This window comes from Ochotona curzoniae, unplaced genomic scaffold (assembly GCF_017591425.1).
Source record: "Ochotona curzoniae isolate NIBS_2020 unplaced genomic scaffold, NIBS_Ocur_1.0 contig_1274, whole genome shotgun sequence".
Taxonomy (NCBI): domain Eukaryota; kingdom Metazoa; phylum Chordata; class Mammalia; order Lagomorpha; family Ochotonidae; genus Ochotona; species Ochotona curzoniae.
In genome coordinates this window covers 25,730,873-25,751,841 of record NW_024465023.1, presented here as the reverse complement: position 1 = coordinate 25,751,841, position 20,969 = coordinate 25,730,873, and the positions used below count along the sequence as shown (strand labels likewise).

The 20,969-nt window shown below is 46.5% G+C and overlaps 1 protein-coding gene across 1 annotated transcript in view; it reads right to left on the bottom strand.

Annotated features, from left to right (window-relative positions):
- Positions 1-1,110: 1,110 nt before the first annotated feature.
- Positions 1,111-20,969, bottom strand: part of PCYT1B (phosphate cytidylyltransferase 1B, choline) — an 84,605-nt gene continuing 64,746 nt past the window's right edge. The window contains exons 6-8 of the mRNA XM_041000176.1: positions 18,134-18,276; positions 15,428-15,616; positions 1,111-3,525 (exon numbers count right to left, since the gene is read on the bottom strand). Coding sequence (XP_040856110.1) covers positions 3,313-3,525; positions 15,428-15,616; positions 18,134-18,276 — 545 coding nt within the window. The 3' untranslated portion in view covers positions 1,111-3,312. The remainder of the gene's footprint in view (positions 3,526-15,427; positions 15,617-18,133; positions 18,277-20,969) is intronic.

Here is a 20,969-nt window from a genome sequence, read left to right as displayed (position 1 = left end):
CCGGACACATTGCAGTGACACAACAAAATACTACAGGATAGTAGAAGTTGCAGGTGCTTCATGAGCTATGTCTTTTGTTTAAAATAACAAAAACAAAAACAAAACCCTGACAGCCGATACTGGCGCACAAGGGATGTCTGAGCATCAGGCACATCTCTGCTGGAGCACGCTCATGGGATTTAGCTGAGCCTGTAACATCATCTTGCCTCTCTCTCCCTGGGTTGTGCCCAGGTGCTAAAATCAGTCCTTGAACGGAGAGAAAAGAAATGCATTCTTTCTGTCCTTCCCTTAGAGGATGCACTCACAGACTCTGAGTGAGAGGTGGGGTGGGTTGGGAGCTTGCAGTCCTGTGGCTATGTCTTCCCCCAACAGAGGCAGAGCCAGGCTGCCAGAGGGGCTGGGGGTCTTGCTTCTCTGGAGGCTGCCATGGCTTTGCCTCTGCAGGGCCTGGCACCTGGGAGCTTGCTTGCCAGAACCAGGCTGTTCAGCGTAACTGTGGCAGCAGGACTGTACCCAAGTTTCTGAGCTGGAAGCAGGCTGAAGGTTTGCTTTCTGGATCTCCCATAGGGACACTTCCTAGGGAAGTGTTAATGTTGGAAAGCCCCCCTCCCTCCCCACCCCCAGACCCTTGTACAGGTATCCACTAACCTTGGAGATATGTAAAAGGAACCCCAGTTCTTTATCTGCTGGGGACACCTGAAAGGGAGTTACTTGATCCTTTTTCTCTCCTGTCTCTATCAGCTGCTCCCTTCCACAACCCAGAGTTGCTGTCCTGCAGGCCTCCTGAGGCTGGAGGTTCCTTCTCTTTTCATGGGAGAGAGGATCGCTGGCTTTGCTTTCTGTCATTTCTATCACCTCTCCTGGCCTTAACTCACATTCTGGGCCATTGTCACTGAGTGATGATGGGTCCAAGCAACAGACAACCTCAGCTCCTCTGGGAACAGGGAGAAGGGAGATGGCCATGAAGTATCAAAAGGCAGCTTGCAGAATCCTCCTATTTCCTTGTCAGTAGGCTTGTAGGGGCGGTATTGCCGGATGCTGGAAGCACAAGGTCCATGGGTGGTTTTGGGCCACCCCCTGGGCCAGCCCAGGCCTTGGTTGTTTCCTGTAATTGGCAGCTAAGGTGGGGGCTGTTTAATAGGTCGTAGGGGCTGTTTAATAGGTCGTGGAAGCAGCACCTGTCAATATGATGCGTTAGGTCTGCATATGTATTATGGGTCTGTCATGTAGGCTGTACACTTTCTGCCCTAGAACAGGACTCCTACAAAAGTGGGTCTGTCTGCCCTGAGCCATGGACTAAGCCCGAGAGAATGCCACCCAGAAAGGGAAGTCCGGAAGTGGTTTAAGAGCATGGGTTTCCTCTGCTCCTTTGTTTTCCCAAGGAACCTGTTTTCTCCTTTACTCTTCCCTTGTTTGCTCATGCCTCCTCCCCATGGTTGGCTGGTCTCCTTGTCCCTTCCTTGCTACTCTAAGTGGCAGGCCACTGAAATGGAGGGCCCCCAGGAACTCTCTGTCCTGGGCTCGTGATGGAGAGCAGAGGCCAGATGGGGATGTTGGACATGGGACAGTGGTCTGCATGGACCATGTGCACAAAATGTCTACCTCACAGAGGGTTCTGTCCTGTGTGAGTGCTTTACATGCTTATGGAGAGAGCAGGTGAGCCAGGAACAAGGAAGTGCTAAACCAGCTTGACCTCACAGTTTTGCTTCCCAGTAAATGCCACACATCTCCAGGTGGGCAGGGAGGTAGGATGACCCCAGCACAAGGAGGGGAGACGTGCCACTTTTTGTTCCCTGCTTGCCTCCCTGGTCATCCAGCAGGCTGCTTCCCAAGGCCTCTGGAAAGGGGTGCTTATGTCACGAGAGACGCTATGTTTGGCCCACAAGTTGCTCATCAGGCCCAGCACTGTCTGACGTTACTGGCATAACCAGTTTGGTTCTCAGCCTTGGCTCTGACTTTTCCTTTCCTACATGGGATTAGGGAGCAGTAAATTGAGACAGCTCAGCAGAAACGGAGTCTTGATCACATTCTGCAACCTGAGGGCTAGAGGTGACTGCTGTAGTAGCCCGGCCACTAGGCTGCTGAGAGCGTTGCCAAGGCCACAGTTCTCCGAGAAGCTCTTCAGGGCCTCTCTTCGTTCACCTGTGTTAGGGGAGACCCTAGGAGCGATACATTAATTTCTTGATTGGGACAAAACATTTCTACAGGGATCTGGGATGAGCTTTTGACCAACTGCCACAGTCACAAAAGAACCAGAAGGTTCTTTAGGCCAAAGAGCTCAGTGGGGTGTTAGAGTGGAGAACAGGAGAGGAATATATTGTAAAACGCCATCAGCATAGATTCGCGTTGCATATGACATCCACCCTGGGGTGGCCTAATTGGAGCATACGTAGAACAGAAACGTGCAAGTAGCACCCCTATCGGTATACTATGTGTTCGGTACTGCTATTCGAGGTCTATGATACTGTTAATTGATCAGAAATGGGAAGAGCCATTCCATAATAGCATCCTTATAGAAGAAGCTGCGGAAGCCTCGTAGCATCTGCCAAACATGGAGCCAAAGCCTACTGGCCCCTCACTTTCTAGATGGGGCGTCATTCTTGGTTGTAGTTTCCACTGATTTTAGGTAATTTCTGGAACACATTGACAGCAAACCCATGAAGAAAAAGGTCCAGTCAGGAGCACAGTAGGCCCTGGACACAACTGCCTTGGGCAGCAGAGGTTGGGGTCCGTGCCTCCGGGCCCAAGTGTTGACAGAGCAGAGCTGCCACTGGACATTGGGTAGCAATGGCTGCGCTGAGGTTGCAGTCTTCACCTTGTGGCTCTCAGAAACGCTTCATCACATCGTTGGAAAGAAGTTTGTTCTGGCAGAGCTTGGGTGGGGGCGGGGAGCAGGAGACAGCGTGCAGGACCCCCACTGGGCTGGGAGTGGCAGAGTTGAGGGAACAGTGGCTTCCACAGGCGTTTCACTGGGTAGAGTTGGGTTGGAAGGATCAAAGCAGAGGACAGCCAGCTCAGGGCAAGCTCCCCTGGGGCTCCTCTGCTTGCTTCCTTCGCCAGGCTAGAGGAAGTCAAGATGATGCTAAGAAGGGTCGTTTTGAAGTCTCCATGCTGAGCCTAGGGCCTGGGCTGCATGGACACTGAGGGCGAGCTGGTGCAAGAGCATCCCCTGACAGCATGCCGGGGGCTCCCCACTGAGCCATAGCTCCCATGACTCTTGCCCTCCAAACGCCAGCCAGGCCATCACCCACCCCATGATGCTGCCCACCTCCCCGTGTCCTGGGCGGTGTGGCTCTGGCCGGCCAGCCACCTTTACTTCTCATCCTCATCCCCCTCACTCATGCTGCTGAGGGAAGCTGACGCTGCTTTGGGCGAGGAGGGGGGCGAGGCTTTGGCCGGCAGCCAGGCGAAGGTGGGCGATGGGGAGCGTGATGGGGAGCGGCTCCGGGTCGGGCTGCTCACAGGGCTCTGCTTCGGAGACAAGGCCTGCAGCATGCGGCTGCTCCTCTCCTGGAACATCTGCTTCTAGAGGGAAGTTGCAGAGAAGGCACCTGTTAATGTAGCAATCCGGGATGGCAGCAAAACCAAAAGGAAAGGTAGGAAGGAGAGCTGCTAGCCCCAACGACTGCAGCCCCACCCAGACCAGTACCCTGGGGATGCCATATTGCCGGAGACTACACGGCAAGAAACAGGGTGACATTCCGTGACAGTGAGATGTGGCAGCTGAGACTGCGTCACTGCTAGTTGCCCACACTCTGGGCTGCTTCCTTCCTTTCCTTCCACCTATAACATTAAAGTGAGCTTCTCTTATTTAGCAGGAAAGAGGTGATGTCCTAGGTACCAGGGAGGTAAGAGAAAATAAGAAAAATGCTTTGTACCTTTGGATATGAGGAGGAATCATGCAGTAAATAAAACACGGATTGAGTCAGATGGAGCTGTGGTGTGAGTATGTGAGGCTCTCTGTCCGCTTCCCCGGGGGATGGGGCCAGACACACAGCAGAGGACTCTTCTTCCAAGAGAGCTCAGGAGAGTCCCCAGCAAAGGAGTGAGGAAGTCAGCTTGTGGTTTGCAGAGGACCATGTGGGTACTGGGCACTGTGCTTGCAGCAGACCCTGGGGAAGCCAGGAGAGGTGCCAGGAGAGCAGGCAAGGGGTCCTCGCTGTAGGCATGCAGCAGGGTTGTGATGGCGTCTGGGCCAAGTGGAAGGCTGTGACAATACAGTCACGTCTGGATTTCCAGTGCATTCCTTCCCTATGTCTTACTAAGGTACAGTAAAGCCATTTTAAAATATCACATTGTGACAAATGCGTGCAATCACACGACCACCACGATCAAGGCCTAGGGGGAATTCCAGATCCCTCTCCCTACCCCAAATCCGCTTGGGATCCTTGGTAGTCATCCCCTCCCAGGCCTCTGCCAGCTGTTTTCTGTCCCCATAGCTTTGCCTTTTCCAGAATGTTACTGAAGTGGAATCCTACAGTATGTGGTCTGGCTACATTTGGAACACAGAGCCAACAGGGCTTGCTAACAGATGGGATGTGGCGTGTAGGAGGACAGGGAATCAAGCGACTCTGTTTCTGGCCTGGAAAACTAGAAACTCTGATGCCATTTGCTGAGGTGGGGGGTGACTGGTGGGGGAAGGTTTCGTCGGTAACATCGGTTTTCCAGTTTGGTGCTTTCCAAATGCAGCCCTTCCCTGCTGCTGTCCTTCGGCCACTGGGAAAGCCTGGGCCTGGCCTCCACTGTCAGCTGCCTCCTGCCCATTGCCTGCTGCTTCATTCCACTGACTGGAGTGCCCTGACTCTACTGCCTGAGTTCTTTGTATTGCTCAAACTGGGCTCCGTCCCCACCCGGCATCTCGAGCCAACCTTTTGATCCTAAACTAGTTGAGCATTCCTTATTTAAAATGTTTGAGACCAGACAGTTTCAGATTTGGAATTTGTGAGTGTGTGTGTATTTTAGAATATCTGCATATATGTGAGATACATTAAGAATGGTACCCATGTGTAAACACGAAACTCAGTTGTGTTTCATATGCACTTAGTGTGAAAGGAATTTTATGTAGTATTTTACTGCAACTGCAATCCATCACCTGAGATCAGGGATGGAATTTTCCACTTGTCAGTGCTTAAAAGGTTTCAGATTATGGTCTTCAGTTTGTGGGTGCTCAGCTTCTGTTAATCTGCTGTACATCTTGCTTGCTATTTGGGTTATTCATTTTACAAACCATTATGGAGATTGTCCAGGTACCAGAGGGACCCGAGCTGACTTCAGTAAGGCCCAGGAAAAGGATGTGGATATGGGAAGAGGGTCCGCCGTAGGAGCTGGTGAAGGCTTTGTGAACAGAGGGGGCTTGGTAGGCAGTAGTAAGTATAAGTTGCCCAGTGCTACTAGGCCCCAAGTGCCCGTGAGGTGCCACTTGCCTGGGTCTGGAACACCAGAAAAGGCTAAAGTTCCTTCTCAGGCGTTTTAGGAAGACTTGAATTTGGGCAAAAATGCAGATAGATTTGCATATGAGGAATATTTTGACATGGGAACATAAAAGCAGCCATAATGGAAAAGATTGATGCTTGACTTGATAAAAATGCAAAGCACAAACCCCATGCAGAGCGGGCGGTCAGCCTCTCAGGCAGGCTGCTGCTGGGCAGGGCAGCGTCCCGTGGCCGGCTTCCTGGGCTCCGTTCCTGGCACAGCCTCCTGACTGGCCCTTCCTGCTACTATAGACCCTGGAAGACATGGTGATGGCTCCAGTCGGCAGTTCCCTGCCACTCACATGGGTGACCTGGACTGAATTCTTCCTGGCTTCAGCCCCCAGCTGCTGTGAGGCTTTTATGGGGATAGGGGTAGACAAATTCATGGAGAGATTTCTCTCTCTTCTCTGTGTGTGTGTGTGTGTGTGCGTGTGCGCACGCGCGTGCATGTATCTCAAATAAAAAGAAAACACAACACAGGCAAATAATAGGCTGACTCTTCTGTGACATGTAACTGTATGAATATTGGCACGTAGAGAGCTTATGTCGCTAAGATGATCAACGCCTTGATAGAAAACTGGGTATATGCTATGCATAGGCAATTCCCAGAAGAAATTTATGAATGAGTTCTAACAATTGTTCAGCATTATTTGTGACAAAACAAATGCAGAAGATTGAAACTTTAAAAAAATTATATCAGACTAATGGACATTGGGAGGGTGACGTCATCCTCGGATGGGTGGAATCGGCAGCATGGCAGAACTCTCCAAGCCACTTGGTCAGAACCCTCGGAATATGTACACTCTGAGACTCTGGGTTGACGTGAGGTGGCGGTTCCTCATCCCTGGGGACTGGGACATGTGGAAAGTCAGGAGTGGTTTCCCCCTTTGTCTCTCCTCTTCCCTCAGAAACAACAAGAAGAAATAGCAAATTTGGAAGCAATGAGTGCACCTAATTTTCCCTAAACCTTGATCCTTCCCACCCTGATTGACCATGTAATCATTATAAAAAATAAAATTTATCAAAAAAATATATGTCAGATTGTCCATGCCTAAATTGTTGGGAAACACTTCAGTAGTGGAATGATGGACTATGACTGTTCATGCAGAACTAGGAGACTTGGGAGAGGGACATGAATTCCCAGAGCCTATGGAACTGTATCATAAAATAATAATAGTAGTAATAATAATAACAAAATACATGGAAAATAAAATTTCTACCATAAAAATACATAAGTGAGAGTGCTAACAGTAGGGCCTTTGTTATTTGACAGTAGGTATTAAGACTTTTCTTCTTGAGGAGATAGAGAGGTAAGTAAACAGACGCTGTGTAGTCTGGATGTTGGCAATCGCAGTCATCAGAGAGAAAAAGGCATACTTGCAAAATGCGTTGGAGACCTTGCGCCACTCCAAAATGACAAAGTACCTGATGAAAATCAGATTCTTAAAATATAATAATGTGAGAAAATGCTTATGGGAATGGCAAAGTCAGAATGGTATGTGAACAGCACAGTGTGCCTATGTGAACATGAGAAGCAGGTTGGGTAGTAGGACTGTACGGGGCTCTGAATCTCCTGCTGGCACTACCCTTACAGTTCCGTACTGAGGACACTCAGCCCTCTCTGGAGGGCCGATGGGTGCAGATTCAACCCTCCGCAGGTGGAAAATCCTTGAAGAAACAATTGTGTCTGTACAGAACAGGTTCTGATTCATTATCCCCTCAGCGATGCAGTGCAACTGCTGTTCACCCTACATTGACATTGCATTAGGTATTGAAAGTCATCTGGAGATGCTTCTAAGGATACGGCAGGGCGTGTACAGGTTATAGACAAATGCAGGGCCCTTTCCTATCAGGGACTAGAGCAGCTGCCAAGTTTGGTGTCCTCAGAGAATTGTGAGACTAGTCCCTTGAGGAGACTGAGAGATAACTGCATAGTACTTTTATTACCACACAAAAGCATTGTGATGGTTACAAAGATCAGGTAACCCTGGCAAGGCGATCAAGCAAAAGGGTGGGCATCCCTTAACGACTTGGCTGAGAAGGGAGGCCCCAGTCAAGGGATCACTTCCCGCTAGTCCTTCATTTTCCCTTTCTAAGCTCTAGCCCATTACTTTCCATAGCCCCAAATTTCCTGCAGCAGATATAATGGAGCTGATTTGCAGATCGCTAAGATCCTTTGCAGATTTAAAATTCTGTGCGTCAACCAATGCACCAATTATTTACCTTCCATTAAGGGCACTGATGATTCTGCAAAAGACATTCAGACCCCTGTCAAAATCGAACAAACAAAAAATAGTGCCATACAACAACGTTACCTTAGATTAAGCCCATTTATGAGACAAAAATCAAATGCCAAAGGACTGGGTGGCCTATTATTAACAGCAACATTAAAAAAATGCTTGAACTCCTGGCAGGCACTTTAAAATATGTGTTTGTATTACTGTAATCTGTAAGTGTATTTTTAGTGGCAGCCATTAGCCCTCCTGCTGTTAATGGATTGCCACCATTTCCATTAGAAGCCCACTTTCTAAGAAATCTACAACTTAGCTGCTCTAGTTCGAATCAAACTCATAACAGGATATTCTGCCAAGGGAATGCAAGAATTTGAATCTTAATGATAAACAGCGGTGTCATGCTTCATAAACTGTGATGTTCCTGCTGCACAACTTGGGGCAGATGATCTGTTTTTGGTGCATTTTGGGAGGGCAGTTGCCTTGAGAAGGAGCTGAATTCAGTCTGGTCAGGAGACAGTTTATAATGAGTTTCCTGGGAAGAAAAGCACTTTAGGAATATAACAAATAATGAAGACCATAACATGGCATTTTCAAAGAGAAAAGGCATTTAAATTTAGTCTTTCACTGTATTAAGAGGTTTCCATTTATCAAGTTTTCCCCCAAGAAAATAATCCATTTATATTCCTGTCCATATGAAAGTAATTTTGCTTCCCTCCTACAAAATTTTCCCTTTTAAGAAGTAAGTAACATCTAGTGAGACAGTAAATGTCTTGACAAAATGCCTTTAAAGGTTTCAGTTACAACCTGGTATATCTGCAAAAAATATGGAAAAAATCCAGGTACAGTCTGAAACTTAAAAAGACAGAAGGAGTCAAGCTTCATTTCAGGCCAAATCAAGAAACCAGAGGTGCTTAGTGTAGTGGCATAGTAACTTAAGCCAGTGCCTGCAGCACTGGCATTCCCATATCGGATTCCAGCTGTTCCCCTTCCAATTCAACTCCTTATTAATGCACCTGGGAAGGCACAGGAAGCTAGTGCAAGTGCTTGGGCCCCTACCACCCACATGGGAAACCCTGATGGGATTTCTGGCTCCTGGTTTGGGCTGTGCCCAGCTCTCCAGTGTGGCCATTTGGGGAGAGAAGCAGCAGATGGCCAGCTGTTCTGTCTGTCTCTGTTAAATGCTTTTTAAATAAGTAAATCTTTAAAAGTGAAAGGGCAAGGACAATGCTGAAGCCTTACACAGAACGTGATGGGTGCGTGGGTGTGTTATTCTAAGGACCTTAAAGTGTGAACCAGTTTAGTTCTCCCAACAGCCCTAGGAAGCAAGCTATAATTACTCCCCCCACTTACAAATGTTGCGATTGAGGCCCAGACAGGCAAAGAAGCTCACATAAGAGCACTCCGGTAGGAAGTGAGTCCTTGCTCATAACCACCTCTCATAGTTAGCCACTTTTATCATGAGCTTTTCATGTTTACTCACATTTGTGCATGTTTAATGACAATTCAGAAAAAATTGATAGTGAAAAAGTTTTAAGCCGTCTTTTTTCTCTTTCCTCTAAATCAAACGTCTTAAAAATTAGCAGTGCCTAAAATTATGATGGCTATTAAATATAAATAAATGCTGGTGGAGATAAAGGAGAAGTTAGGGACCATGAGAAAGTTCTGGACTTGGATGGTGAGGATGCTTACACAACAGTGTCCCTCTGCTTATCTGCCAAAATTGTAAAGAATTCTCACATTATGTTAATCTGGTCTTTCCAAAGACAGACCACATAGATTTTTCTTGTGTATCAGATGGCAAATGCCTATTAGGTTGGCCCAGGGATCAGTAAGACTGATTTGATTGCAGCAAAGGAAGTTTGTTGATCGAAGATGAACTACAAATTTGCAATTGACTTAAGTTCGTGTTCTCCTGCTGTTTAAGGAAAGAGTCTACGTCCACATGAAGGAGTAAAGTATTTCACCTTAACAGGAATGGATTCAGGCTTTGTTCAATAATGGGATAGAGTGGCAGATCACCCAGAATGATAAGAAATGAAGAGTACTGATTTGGGGGGTGGGGAACCATGTGTGGTTAAAGTATAATATGGGGTTGCTATGTAAATACTTTGAAAATTCAGACATGTCAAACAAAGGCTCGGGTTTCACTAGAAAGACCCTACCCGCAGATGAAATAACCCTAAATGCTGAGCAAATATTCCCTGGTCCAGGTTCCTTGCCCATCAATATGTTGGGAATGCAGAGTATCCTATCCAAGGTAGCAAGAAAACTTCAAAATTCAGCGTCTTTACTGGCACTCATTTGAGACAATGTCTCCATCAGAAAGAAGGGAATAGCAGACCTCGATTGGGAAATCTTGCATTTCTGCTCTTGTTAGATTACAGGCTGCCTTTTGAGTAAGAATTAAGATGAGTTAGAAGAGCCAGGATCAGCTAGAAGAACCAAGCAATGGTAGTTAAATAAGTGGAGAGAAGGTGCTGAAAACCAACACCTTGGGCACTGAGGATTGACTAACCAGACTAAATGGGAACAGATAATCTATTATAGGAATTGAGGAGCACACAGATCACTTGCTGCAAATTTTTAAAAATCTCTTTAGTAGGTAGCCTCCAAAATGCCATTCAAGTCCTCCCTTCAGAGCACTGAGGCTGCACGTGACAGAGCCTGGTAGAAATAATGGTTTGTCCACTGGCGTGCACAAAATCAGGCTGGGAACAGGCCTGGTTGAGAACTAAGGGGATGCTCCGGGTGGGTTGTTGTTCCCCCTGTTGAGTGCAAGAGCCAGAATGGGGCTAGTGGTCTGGTCTGGACATGGCTACAGTATACCTTGGTATGGGTGTGGACTGGGTCTGGTGTACACCAGACTGAGCTAGACTCTAGTGCCCATTGGTCTCATGAGAGCCAGAATGGGTGTAGGATGTACTGGGCTAGGTTTCTGCCCCCATTGGGTCATGTGAGAGCTGTGTCAGGGTGTGGACTAGGTGTGGCTGGGCTGTAACACTCAACAGTAAGAACTGAATTGGGTATAGGCCAGTTGGGCAATACTATTATTCCTGCCAGGACAGGAGGTGGACTAAGCCAGCCTGGTATGTGCGAAATCTGCCACTAGGAGGCCCAATAAGGAGCTTGGGGAACTCCTTTGTCAGGGCACAGTCCCTGCAGGTATATATAAGAACCAAAGCAAGGAGCAGGCCACATTACAATACCTGCCAGCATAACTGTGGCTCAGGTATGGGGGCGGGCCAGGCTAGGCCTGTTCATGAGATTCATGGGTAGATCTGAGAACCAGGATGAGGTGCAGGACTGTCTGGTTCTGGCCACATCACCAGCCAGTTCACATTAGGACTGGGACTGGGGGCTGACTGTGCTGGGTTGGGCTGCAGCACCTGCCAGTGCTAGCTGGAACAGGGGCAGACTGGGCTAGGCCAGGCCACAGCATGCTCTGGCAAGTGCTGAGGTGAGATGGGCCATACCAGATTGGGCCATAGCACCCACCAGCACATGCAAGTAGTTAGGACTCCCCTGCTGGACCACTGCTCCTGCTGGTGAGCGTCAGAGTTGGGACTGGGGGCAGACCAGGCTGGGCAGGGCTATAACACCTGTTGACCTGCATGTGAACTGGGTTAGGGGAGAACCAGGCTGGGCTAACTGATTATATCCACTGGTATAGGTGGGTTGGGCTTTGCCACAGCATCAGCTGGCAAGTGCTGGGACTGGGGGCAAATCTTGTCAAGCTGGACTGCAGAACCACCTAGAATGTGCAAGATCCTGGGCAGGGAATGGGTTCGGGGGGAGGCTGTGGGTACCTCTATGATGGGCTGCAACTCCCACTCGTGAGCATGAGAACCAGGATTGTGGGCTGGCCTGGCTGGACAGGTGGTCATACCCACTGGCATGAGTGTAGGTTGGAGGGTGGAGTCAGTTGGGTCGAGTTAGGCTTCAATGTCCAGTGAGTATATGAGAACTGAATAGGATGTAGGACAGATTGGACCAGTCAGATTGGACATGCTGGCAGGCAGAGGAATCAGGGATGAGAGCCGATCTAGTAGGGGTTAGTGTGGGTCACTCTGACTGGGCTACAGCTCCTCCTACTGTACGTGAGGGCCAAGCGTGTGGTGGGCAGGGTTGGGCTGAGCCACAGCACCCATTGGTTTGCAGAGGAAGGAGGGCAGAACTTGATCAACTACTCCAGTGAAGCTTGACAGCAAACTTCTGCATGAATGGAGACTCAGTGCTGGACTATGTCAGCCAATTGATTTTGGGAGGATTTCCTCATCCTTGGAGCAGCAAAGTCTACAGCATCTCAGAATTAACAAAATCACTTGAGTGGAGTTGTCAGAAAGTGCTCCACAACAGGGACTCTGGGATGACATCAGGTACTGGGGAGGCTGGGCGTGGTCTCTCCTGTAGTATCCTCCCCTACACCAGATACAGGAAGAAGAAAATGTGTAAACAGTGGTGTTACCCACTTTCCCCTGATCCTAATCAACTATGTAAATATAATCAAAAATAAAATTAAAAAAAAGAAAAGAAAGAATGGTATATCACCCCTGATGTTTGTATTGGTCACACTTTCTCTATCATCGACTCTGGGGGAAGCCATCTGCCATGTCGTGAGAACACTCCAGTAGATTTGGAGAGAAGCGCATGTGGTGAGTAATGAAAAGAGTTCAGAGCCACAGAAGCCGGTGGAGAAGCCCCAGATGACTGTGGGGCCAAGTGCCATCTTAACTGTAAGCATAAGAGATGCTAAGCTGAGCTGCTTCTCAATTCCTGAGCCTCACAAGCCATAAGATAACAAGTGCCTGCTGTTTGCAGTCATTATATTTTGGGCCACTAATACATCCTTTGCCAACATGCTTTCTGCTCACTTAGGAGTAGGAAGTCGACCTGACCCTGAATCTAGATGATGCCATTTTAGCAACTCACTCCATTACAAGGCCTTAGAGGGGTTTTGATAGGCCTTGGCAATGCCACATGACACAACTTGACTTAAGGAGAGCAAAGCAAAATGACTGACCCCAGGCGCTTTCCTACTATCCAGGAGACAGGGTTGGCCCGAAGCTAGTGTGACCCCAAACTCTGTACCAGCATGTCCTGACAGACCATGGGCGCTTCATAGTTTTTCTGGACTTCAGTTTCTTTATATACATGACAGCTAAAATACTACCTGCTTGTGTAGTTAAAAGGGGTAGAAAGGGTGTGAATTCTACGGGAAAAAGTTCAACTTGCACCACAGCTTCTAGACAATAACATGATCTTCTTCATTACCATTGTTGGCATTACCGCTTTCAACTCAGCCAGGTGGGGTGGTGGTGGTACAAAGTGTTTGGGTTTGTGTCATGCTTTAGGTCCTTGGTATCAAACATGCACAGGCTTGGGGAGTCTTAAAGCATCTACCATAAGAAGCCAGATGGACAGCACAGATGTGTAAGTCAGCTTGTGGAAGGGGTCGGGGGGGGGGAAGTGTGGATAATTGGATAGTCACAGCAAACTGGGGAAATCACTTTCTTCCTGCAAATATTTTAAAGCACTACAAGGGGCCAAGCAACCAAATCTGCCTGCTTGTGCTTGATCCACCAGTCATCAGGTTGTATCAGTTTCTGTATCTAGTCCCTCGAGCAGAAAAATGCTGAGGAGACTATAAGTATTTGGAGAATTTAAGCCTCACTCTTCCCTTCAAGGATGCTGGAAGGTTCTGTGTCTTTCTCACACATCATTCATTCAATCCAGAAACATTTATTTAGTACTGAATAGAGACCACATACTACTCCAATCCCATTGTGCCAAATGCTGTACATTAGAGCTTTCTATTTTGCACCTAACTAAGTTTAGGGTATTTGAATCACTACTGTATTTGCAGGTAATGCAGAGCCTCTATTTTAAGAAATGAGTTCAAGTCCCAAATCCACAAATAAAGAATTATTATAATGATAACATATTCATGAAAAGCAAATTACTTATCTTGGCGTTTAACATCCTTGTAACTATTCCTGTACTTTTAATGTCAACAGAAAAAAAGTAATGTCTAAGTCTGGCTGATATGGTAAATTAATGTTAATAACAGTTTTGACACTAATAGCAAGTTTTAAAAAGAAAAACCTCCACTCTCTAGGCTGAGTCTCATTTCTTAAGAATCACCTCAGCTTGCTGTCACCAGACTCCCCAATAACAATTCCAGCTACTACTTCGCCTGCACTGGGAGCCTGAAACAACTCGGGTCTATCAAGTCTCTATGAAATTACACCCTTTCCCTGCTTTTGCTCACACCAGGCAGAGAAAACATCCACCCCTTGAGTTACAATACCAGCGCTCCTCAGCTCAGACGCATTTCTAAATCTGTAAGCAAATGAATACTTATATGACTTCATTAAAAACCACTAGCTGAACCACCACCAGGGCCTGAAAATCAGTTGTGAAAATGTGAACTATTGAAACACATGTTAGATCATATGGGAACTTTCAGACTGTTATGGAGACTAGGGGACGAGGGCTGTCATAGTACTGTGTGTAGGCAAGGATGTTAACACAGACCCCACCACAGTGCCTGAGATGCACATTTTTCCAGGCCTAAGGAAAATGAAAATGGGGCCAGTGCAGGCGTCCTTCACTCTTGCCAGCTTCTTTAAGTCATTGAAGGCTCAAGCCATCCTTGCAAACCTCCCACCCACTTCAGACTTAGCCAGTAGATAGGAAATGGTTGCCTATCTTGCTCACCTCTGCAATCACTTTGGAGGTCACTAGGCTTACAGAAAAGCACTCATCTAACTTGCCAAACGCTGTTCTTTTTGTATTACTAATGAATGTTGTACTTTGGTTGATCATGTAATGAATGGGCTCAAGTGAACAGAGATAGCAGCAACAACCCATCAATAAAATAATTAGGTCGAAGTGGATTTTGCCAGAAAGTTCTTATAACAGGAAATCTAGGCCACTTAAGGAAATCAAATGAAATCATTTCTTTTTGCTTTAAAAGGAAAATTGCCTGTGAAAGTATTTAATTCACAGTATTGGCCATTTGCTTAGGAAGGGCATGTACAATAGAAGTAGCAGTGGAGAGCAAGGTAGTTTCCACAACTTTCTTTTCCCCTTTCATGGTTAGCATGACGAACTGTCTCTAGAACTTAGGCAAGGAAACCCTCTACATTATTTCTCCAAATTTTAAGGTTTGGAGTGGTGCCTTATCCCAACATTTGTATGCTGTGCAATTGGAGAAAATCAGGGCTGATGGGCACATATGAAGGGCAGAATGCTACCTCTTCATGTTCTTTCAGCCATTGAAAGAGCAGCGTTCCTGACAACAAAAGCTATACAAGGCAGCTATAGTTCTTACGCATTCTCCTTCCTGAAGCATGGCCTCCCCAAGAGCCCATTGGCCTTGTCTGGAACGCAGACCCCTCCCCATGCTGCCATTGATCTACTTCACCCCAATCCCCAGCTAACCAACAGACATTCAGTGCTTACTCAATGGCTTTCCAACTCTGGATGAGAAACTGAAGAATTCTGAGACAGGGCCTGGGTTCAGGTACTATGGGGTGCCAAGCTGAGGGGTAAAGCAGTAACTCAATAAGGAAGTGACACGAACTTGAACTCATGCAACATGATGCTCAAAGCAGAGGCCCTGTAGTAAACTCAGATAAGGGACAGTCTTGAGTGGCTCCAAGAACAGAAAGAAAACTGCAAACAACCATCACTGTGGGGCCAAGTGAGATCATTACATACCCATGCTCCATCTGGCCCAAACAGTTCTAGGAAGTTGCCAATAAATTCCCTTGACTTCTCTTCCCACTTTTGAATTAGATCATGACTCTTTTCTTCCACTCTGTTCACAAATTCCTTTGATCTTTCCTCCACATTCTTGACCTTTTCCTTCATCTTGTCCACCTGGTTCTGGAAGCGGTACTTCTTCTCCTGGTCAAAATTTTTAGAAGAAGAAAACCGATTCATGTAAGAGGGCATGAAAGAGATGGATCATTCACACTGATGGGCAAATTTTATTTCAATTTGTGTTTGTTTATAACCTGAAGAGTCAGAATGTTGTTATTTCCCAAGGGCTAGATCAATGGTAAGGCATGTATCTTGTAGAAGAAATCATTTGTTATTCATCTATTTGAATATGTAGGGGGGGGTACAAGTGGCTTGAATATTTTCTTCTGAATGTCTTCAAATTGAATTCATGTATACAAGAGTAAAAAAAAAATACTTAGCTACCCAATATTATCAGTAGATACTGGGCCAATGCCACCAGTGAATTCTGCTAGGACTTTGATAAAAGCATGGATTATACACTGAAGGACTGTGCAGAAGCTAGCTGAGTTCTGTTTTACCTGAGTGTTGTTCAAACTAATATTGCTTCGAAGAAGTGGGCCATGACTGAGTCTTAGACTGTATGGGTTATAGTAAAATTGTCATTGTCATACTATTTGGCAATATGCTAGTTGAAGTGCATTGATCTCCTATGTGATGAAGACTGCTTTCACTCTGATGGCTCCTTTTGGATTTGGGTTTTGTTCTCTGCAAGGCCTTCGTGCTGCAGTGCTGTTTCTGTAGTTGGAAACCATAATGTCAGGCAAGCTGGACATCACCTCTGTCAGACAAGATAATGCATGTCACGTGTTTGGCACAAAGCCTGGCATTTAGCAAACGGTCAGTTGGTGTTGGCTGTTTCATTATTTAGGGGCAGAAACATTTGCCTGTGTTACCTAATGGGAGTGGTATGGAAATCACACGGGAGAAAGGGTCTCCCTCCATGAAACCATGCTTATGTTTTCTCTGAAAGGAGCAGTAAGAGTTATCATTCCTCTCTACAACACAGATCTAAAGTTCACTTCATACTTCCAAACTTTCTGAGGCCTTGGAATGTTGCAAAATTGGGCCACAGTTTTCTGGTTCAAACCTTCCAGAGCTCATGGCAGCCTCAGGGTCAGGTGGGGCTGTGTGTGTGGCCACTTGCCCATATGCACACAAAAATGTGCTATCTGCGGGAAGTCACTCTGTCTTCCATGACCTACTGTGTGACTTTAGGTGAGCTGTTCTATCTCTCTTGGTGTCTCTTTCCTCATCTCTGTGTTGGATATAGTCATTATACACATGACTATATGCTCATGAGGATTAAAGGTGAGAAAGCAAGTAAAACAATTAGATGGCGCAAGACATGTGTCAGCTGTTGTCTTTGTGCCACTCTCTCCAATAGTTTATTCTGCCTGGCAGTAGTGATTCTGTAAAGCTCTCAGGGCAGCATAGAAAAATATTGTGAGCACTGGGCTGGGAGTCTTGAAAACCAGGAGCCTCCTAGTGCTCCCAGTCCAACCTTACTTGAGGGGTCTTGGAAAGGCTGCTTCTTTGGCTCAGCTTTCTTTTCTAAATCAAGGGCCTTAAATTGGGTGACTGACCCCATCAGGTCCCTGGCATTTCTGAGCTCCCATGATTCATCCACACGCCCCTCCAAACACATTCAATTTCATCTCTGAGCTGCAACTAGGTTTGTTGTCACAGTAAGGCAGTGAGCGCATCCGGTCTGTGCACGGTTCCTTGAGCTAAGTGGCTTATCTAAAGAGCATTTAAAGAGAGAGCATTAACTTTTGGAAATGGCTCAACATGCGTGGATGGTTGACTGAATTCAATTTAAAAGAACAGACAGTTTAATTTATTGAAATAACCAGGGCTTTATCTTCTACGAGATAGCAAATAATCACTTTGACGGAATTCTTTTCAGCCACTTGCTCTGGTGCCACTGGAACCTGACATTTTCCATTTTGTTGCCCGGCTTGTACAAAGCCACAGAGCCTGAACCCCCGGCATCCTCTGCCTCAGGGATACAATTAATAAGCATGAGGTTTACAATTAAGAAACTTCTCCTATTTTGAAAGTATCATTATTGCAACTGTGTGATGGTAGATAATGATGGGTGCACGTAGTACTAAGCACCTTGTTTTGTAGACAAAACTTTGGGTTTTATTTAAGGAATTGCATTTTTTTTTTCCTGTTAAGGTTGCTGGTGAGCATCTATAGGGCCTTCATCAAATGAACCTTTACAAGCATTGAAAGAAAGCATTTTCTCTGGAGTGTATTTGCCCCACCCTCTTTCCCTCCCTTTGAATGGTAGGTAAGTTTTGCCTTTCCCAAGGGACAGATTTTCCAAGCAAAAACACTTCGTGAAGTCTGAAAAGTCTAACGTGACAGGTTGGGGTAAAGGGAGGGAACCGAGGAGGCTTTTTGTTGTAAGATGTGAAGCTCACTGCCTCTGTTCCTTGATTAGGTTATGCTACCCCTTTGGACACCAGCCTCCTCATCCGTAACACACTGGCTTGTTGTATGAGTGAAACGCAACAGCATGTTCAGAACACAGTGTAGCACATAGTGGTGTTCAGGGCTGGTAGTGGTAGTGTGGCGCGGTGGGCCCCCAAGGCTGTGGGGTGGCATGCTTACATTTATAAAGCTGACATTCAGTTCCTTGGCTGTGTAGCCTCGCTGGAGGTTGCGTCGAGCATAGACATCATAGTCACGGACTATTCTGGTGATAATGTCCGATGTTGAGATGCCCTCTGTTCTCTGTGTTGGGACGAACATTCCTGATTGGGAAAGAAAGAGGAGACAAGAAGATAAATCTAAGGCCACCTTAACTGACCCATTTCCTTAAGTAGTCCCTTTTCCAGAACAAAACTGAGACTTGTAGGTGTGCCAAGGAGGCCTTCATGTCTGGCCTCAGATGCCTCCTTCAGCCTTAGTTGCACGCATGCACTCTGTTCATGTGTGGTACTCATGCTAAGCCCTTCCTTTCTGCCTCAGGTACTCCTTCCTCGACTAAAACTCCTTTTCATTAAGTTCCAACTTCAAGATTGTACCTCCCAGAAGTCTTTTCTAACATCAACAGACAGAAGCCATAACATTTGAGACATACACTTGTGTTCCATCAACAAAGTACCTTTTAGTATCTGCCTCCATGTAGCAAGTAAGCACCCTGAACACACAGATTATGCCTTAATGGTTTTTGCATCTCTGGCACCCAGTTCTGTGCCCCTGTATCCACCCAGCATAAGGAAGGCGCTCAACAAATGCAAAATGAATGAGTAAATGAATGAAGAGCAACAACTGAGTCAGTAAATTAGTCAGCTCATGGCAACTCCCCTTCTTTCCCCAAAGAAGTCTGAGTCACAGTAAATCAAAAGCGAAGAAGAAAAAGTGCATTATTTTTGGTGTCTCTTATCCAAACACATGCCCACAGGGGCATGATTCCATCTCGGTAAGATAAGAACAATCTAGTCAGCTTGGTGGTCTCACCTAGTAGATGCAGGACTGAGTAAAAATAAACAAACATACAAGATGCCAAGTTCTATAGGACTTCCCAGTACGGAGACTAAAAAGAGACCATAAATATTAACAGAGACAAGGTTTAGGTTTATGTTTATCCTTCTCTTATCGACTGACATGACCTGTTGGCAAGTGAGATCTTTCTTCCCAGCATGCTGGACAGAGTCTGGGGACCAAGACTCTGGGTTCTCAGTTTATAGCAGGGGCCAGCCACTCAGATCTTATCCCTGAGTGAGAAACAAGGCTGGACAAGATAACATAGGCTGCATCTGTGCCATTTCTCTCTCTCTCTCTCTCTCTCTCTCTCTCTCTCTCCCTCTCTCCCTCCCTCCCTCCCTCCCTCTCTCCCTTAGCCAATCCATTTCCAATCACCAACTGCTTAAATATTTACCTATCCCACCCACTTTTCTCCACCTGCCTGCTTCAACCCACATAACAGGCTATACAGAGCAAACTTTCTAAAAGCAGGTCAAATGTTGCTCAAAACTTCTCAAATGCCTTTCAAACTACTCTCTGGGTAGGGAGTCAATGCCTTAATTTGGTTCTGTGTTTGCTGGCATGATCTCTTCACTGTGCTTCTCTTTGTTCTCAGCTCAGGCCCTCTGACCTGCGTAGTGTACCCCACCCTTTGTCAGTGTGGAAATGCTGATGGGCTGGTTCCAGCCAGGAGGCTCTGGAGAGCATCTGCACCTTGATGGTAGGGCAGATTGGGGAGATTTCTGGTGAGGATTTTTCCTTGAGCAGGTATTTCAGCCACATCCCTGCCTGCTGCAATTTTAAGAGCTGCTTTACCCACTAGGGAATCATTTATACATCAGTGATATGAGCTTACCTATTCCTGCAGTAGGAAAATGAGGTCTCTGTGGTTGAGTAACTGAGAGCAGATTTGGGGGGTAAAGCGAGATCACTTTGGCTGGCTGTGAGCTAAGTCTCAGGCCAAGCCCTCTGCTGACATAATGAGGTACCCAGATTCCTCCAAATCCTAATTATTGCTCTGCTAAAAATATTCAGTAATGAGCATGATCGGAGAACCATTTTTATCATGCTTTTCAGAATTGCGGCGTTTGGTTACAGGGCTATTTTAGGAAGCAGCAAAGCACATGTTAATGGAGGAAACATTCCACAGTAGTAGGCAATATTAGAATGATGATGACTGATGTGGACCTTACAGTCTATTTGATTTATGTTTCATGTCTTCCTCCAGCACTGCTAGAGGATTTTGACATGCACTTTTGACAAAAAGAGCCAAATGTTGTAAAGCTTGATTCATGCCCTCAATATTGCTGGCTTCATTTAAAGTGACTTTCAAAACAAACATGATCAGAGTATAAAAGCCAAACATGGACACATGAGGCATCTCTGAGCATCCTTCTCCCACACTGATCGCTGCACTTGCCTACCTGGGACAGGAACAGCTCGTTACCATGTCCATCCTTCCGGGTGAGTGACAGTGGTACAGGTCAGTGGAGCAAAGGAATGGTTCTTGTGCCTGTGAGTGGGATGTCTCTGCTCCCAGGGCAAGTCAAACACCACCAGACTGTGGTGAATTCGAGATAATCCCAGGTCCCCACCCCTCGAAGCTGAGCTGGCCTCCGTGACTTAGCTGACCATACCCAAGGAAATAGGCCATGATACCATGTCAACATTGCTTGTTCTCCAACCACCATATTATGAGATGCCCGAGCAACACAAAGAAGCCACTTGTAGGTACTGCAGTGACAACTGCTGCTGAGCTCTCTACTGAAAGCCAGCATCTGAGGCCAGCCACACACCATTTGGGAACCACAACCCAGGTGGACCTGCAGATGACTGCAGTCTTGCCAACAACCATTTGAGAGACCTGAAATGAGAATTGCCCAACTAAGACCTTGCTAAAATCCTGCCCTGCAAAATCATGGGTTGAAGAATTGGTTCTTTGAAATCTCTAATGTTGGAAGTCATTTTGTCATGTAAC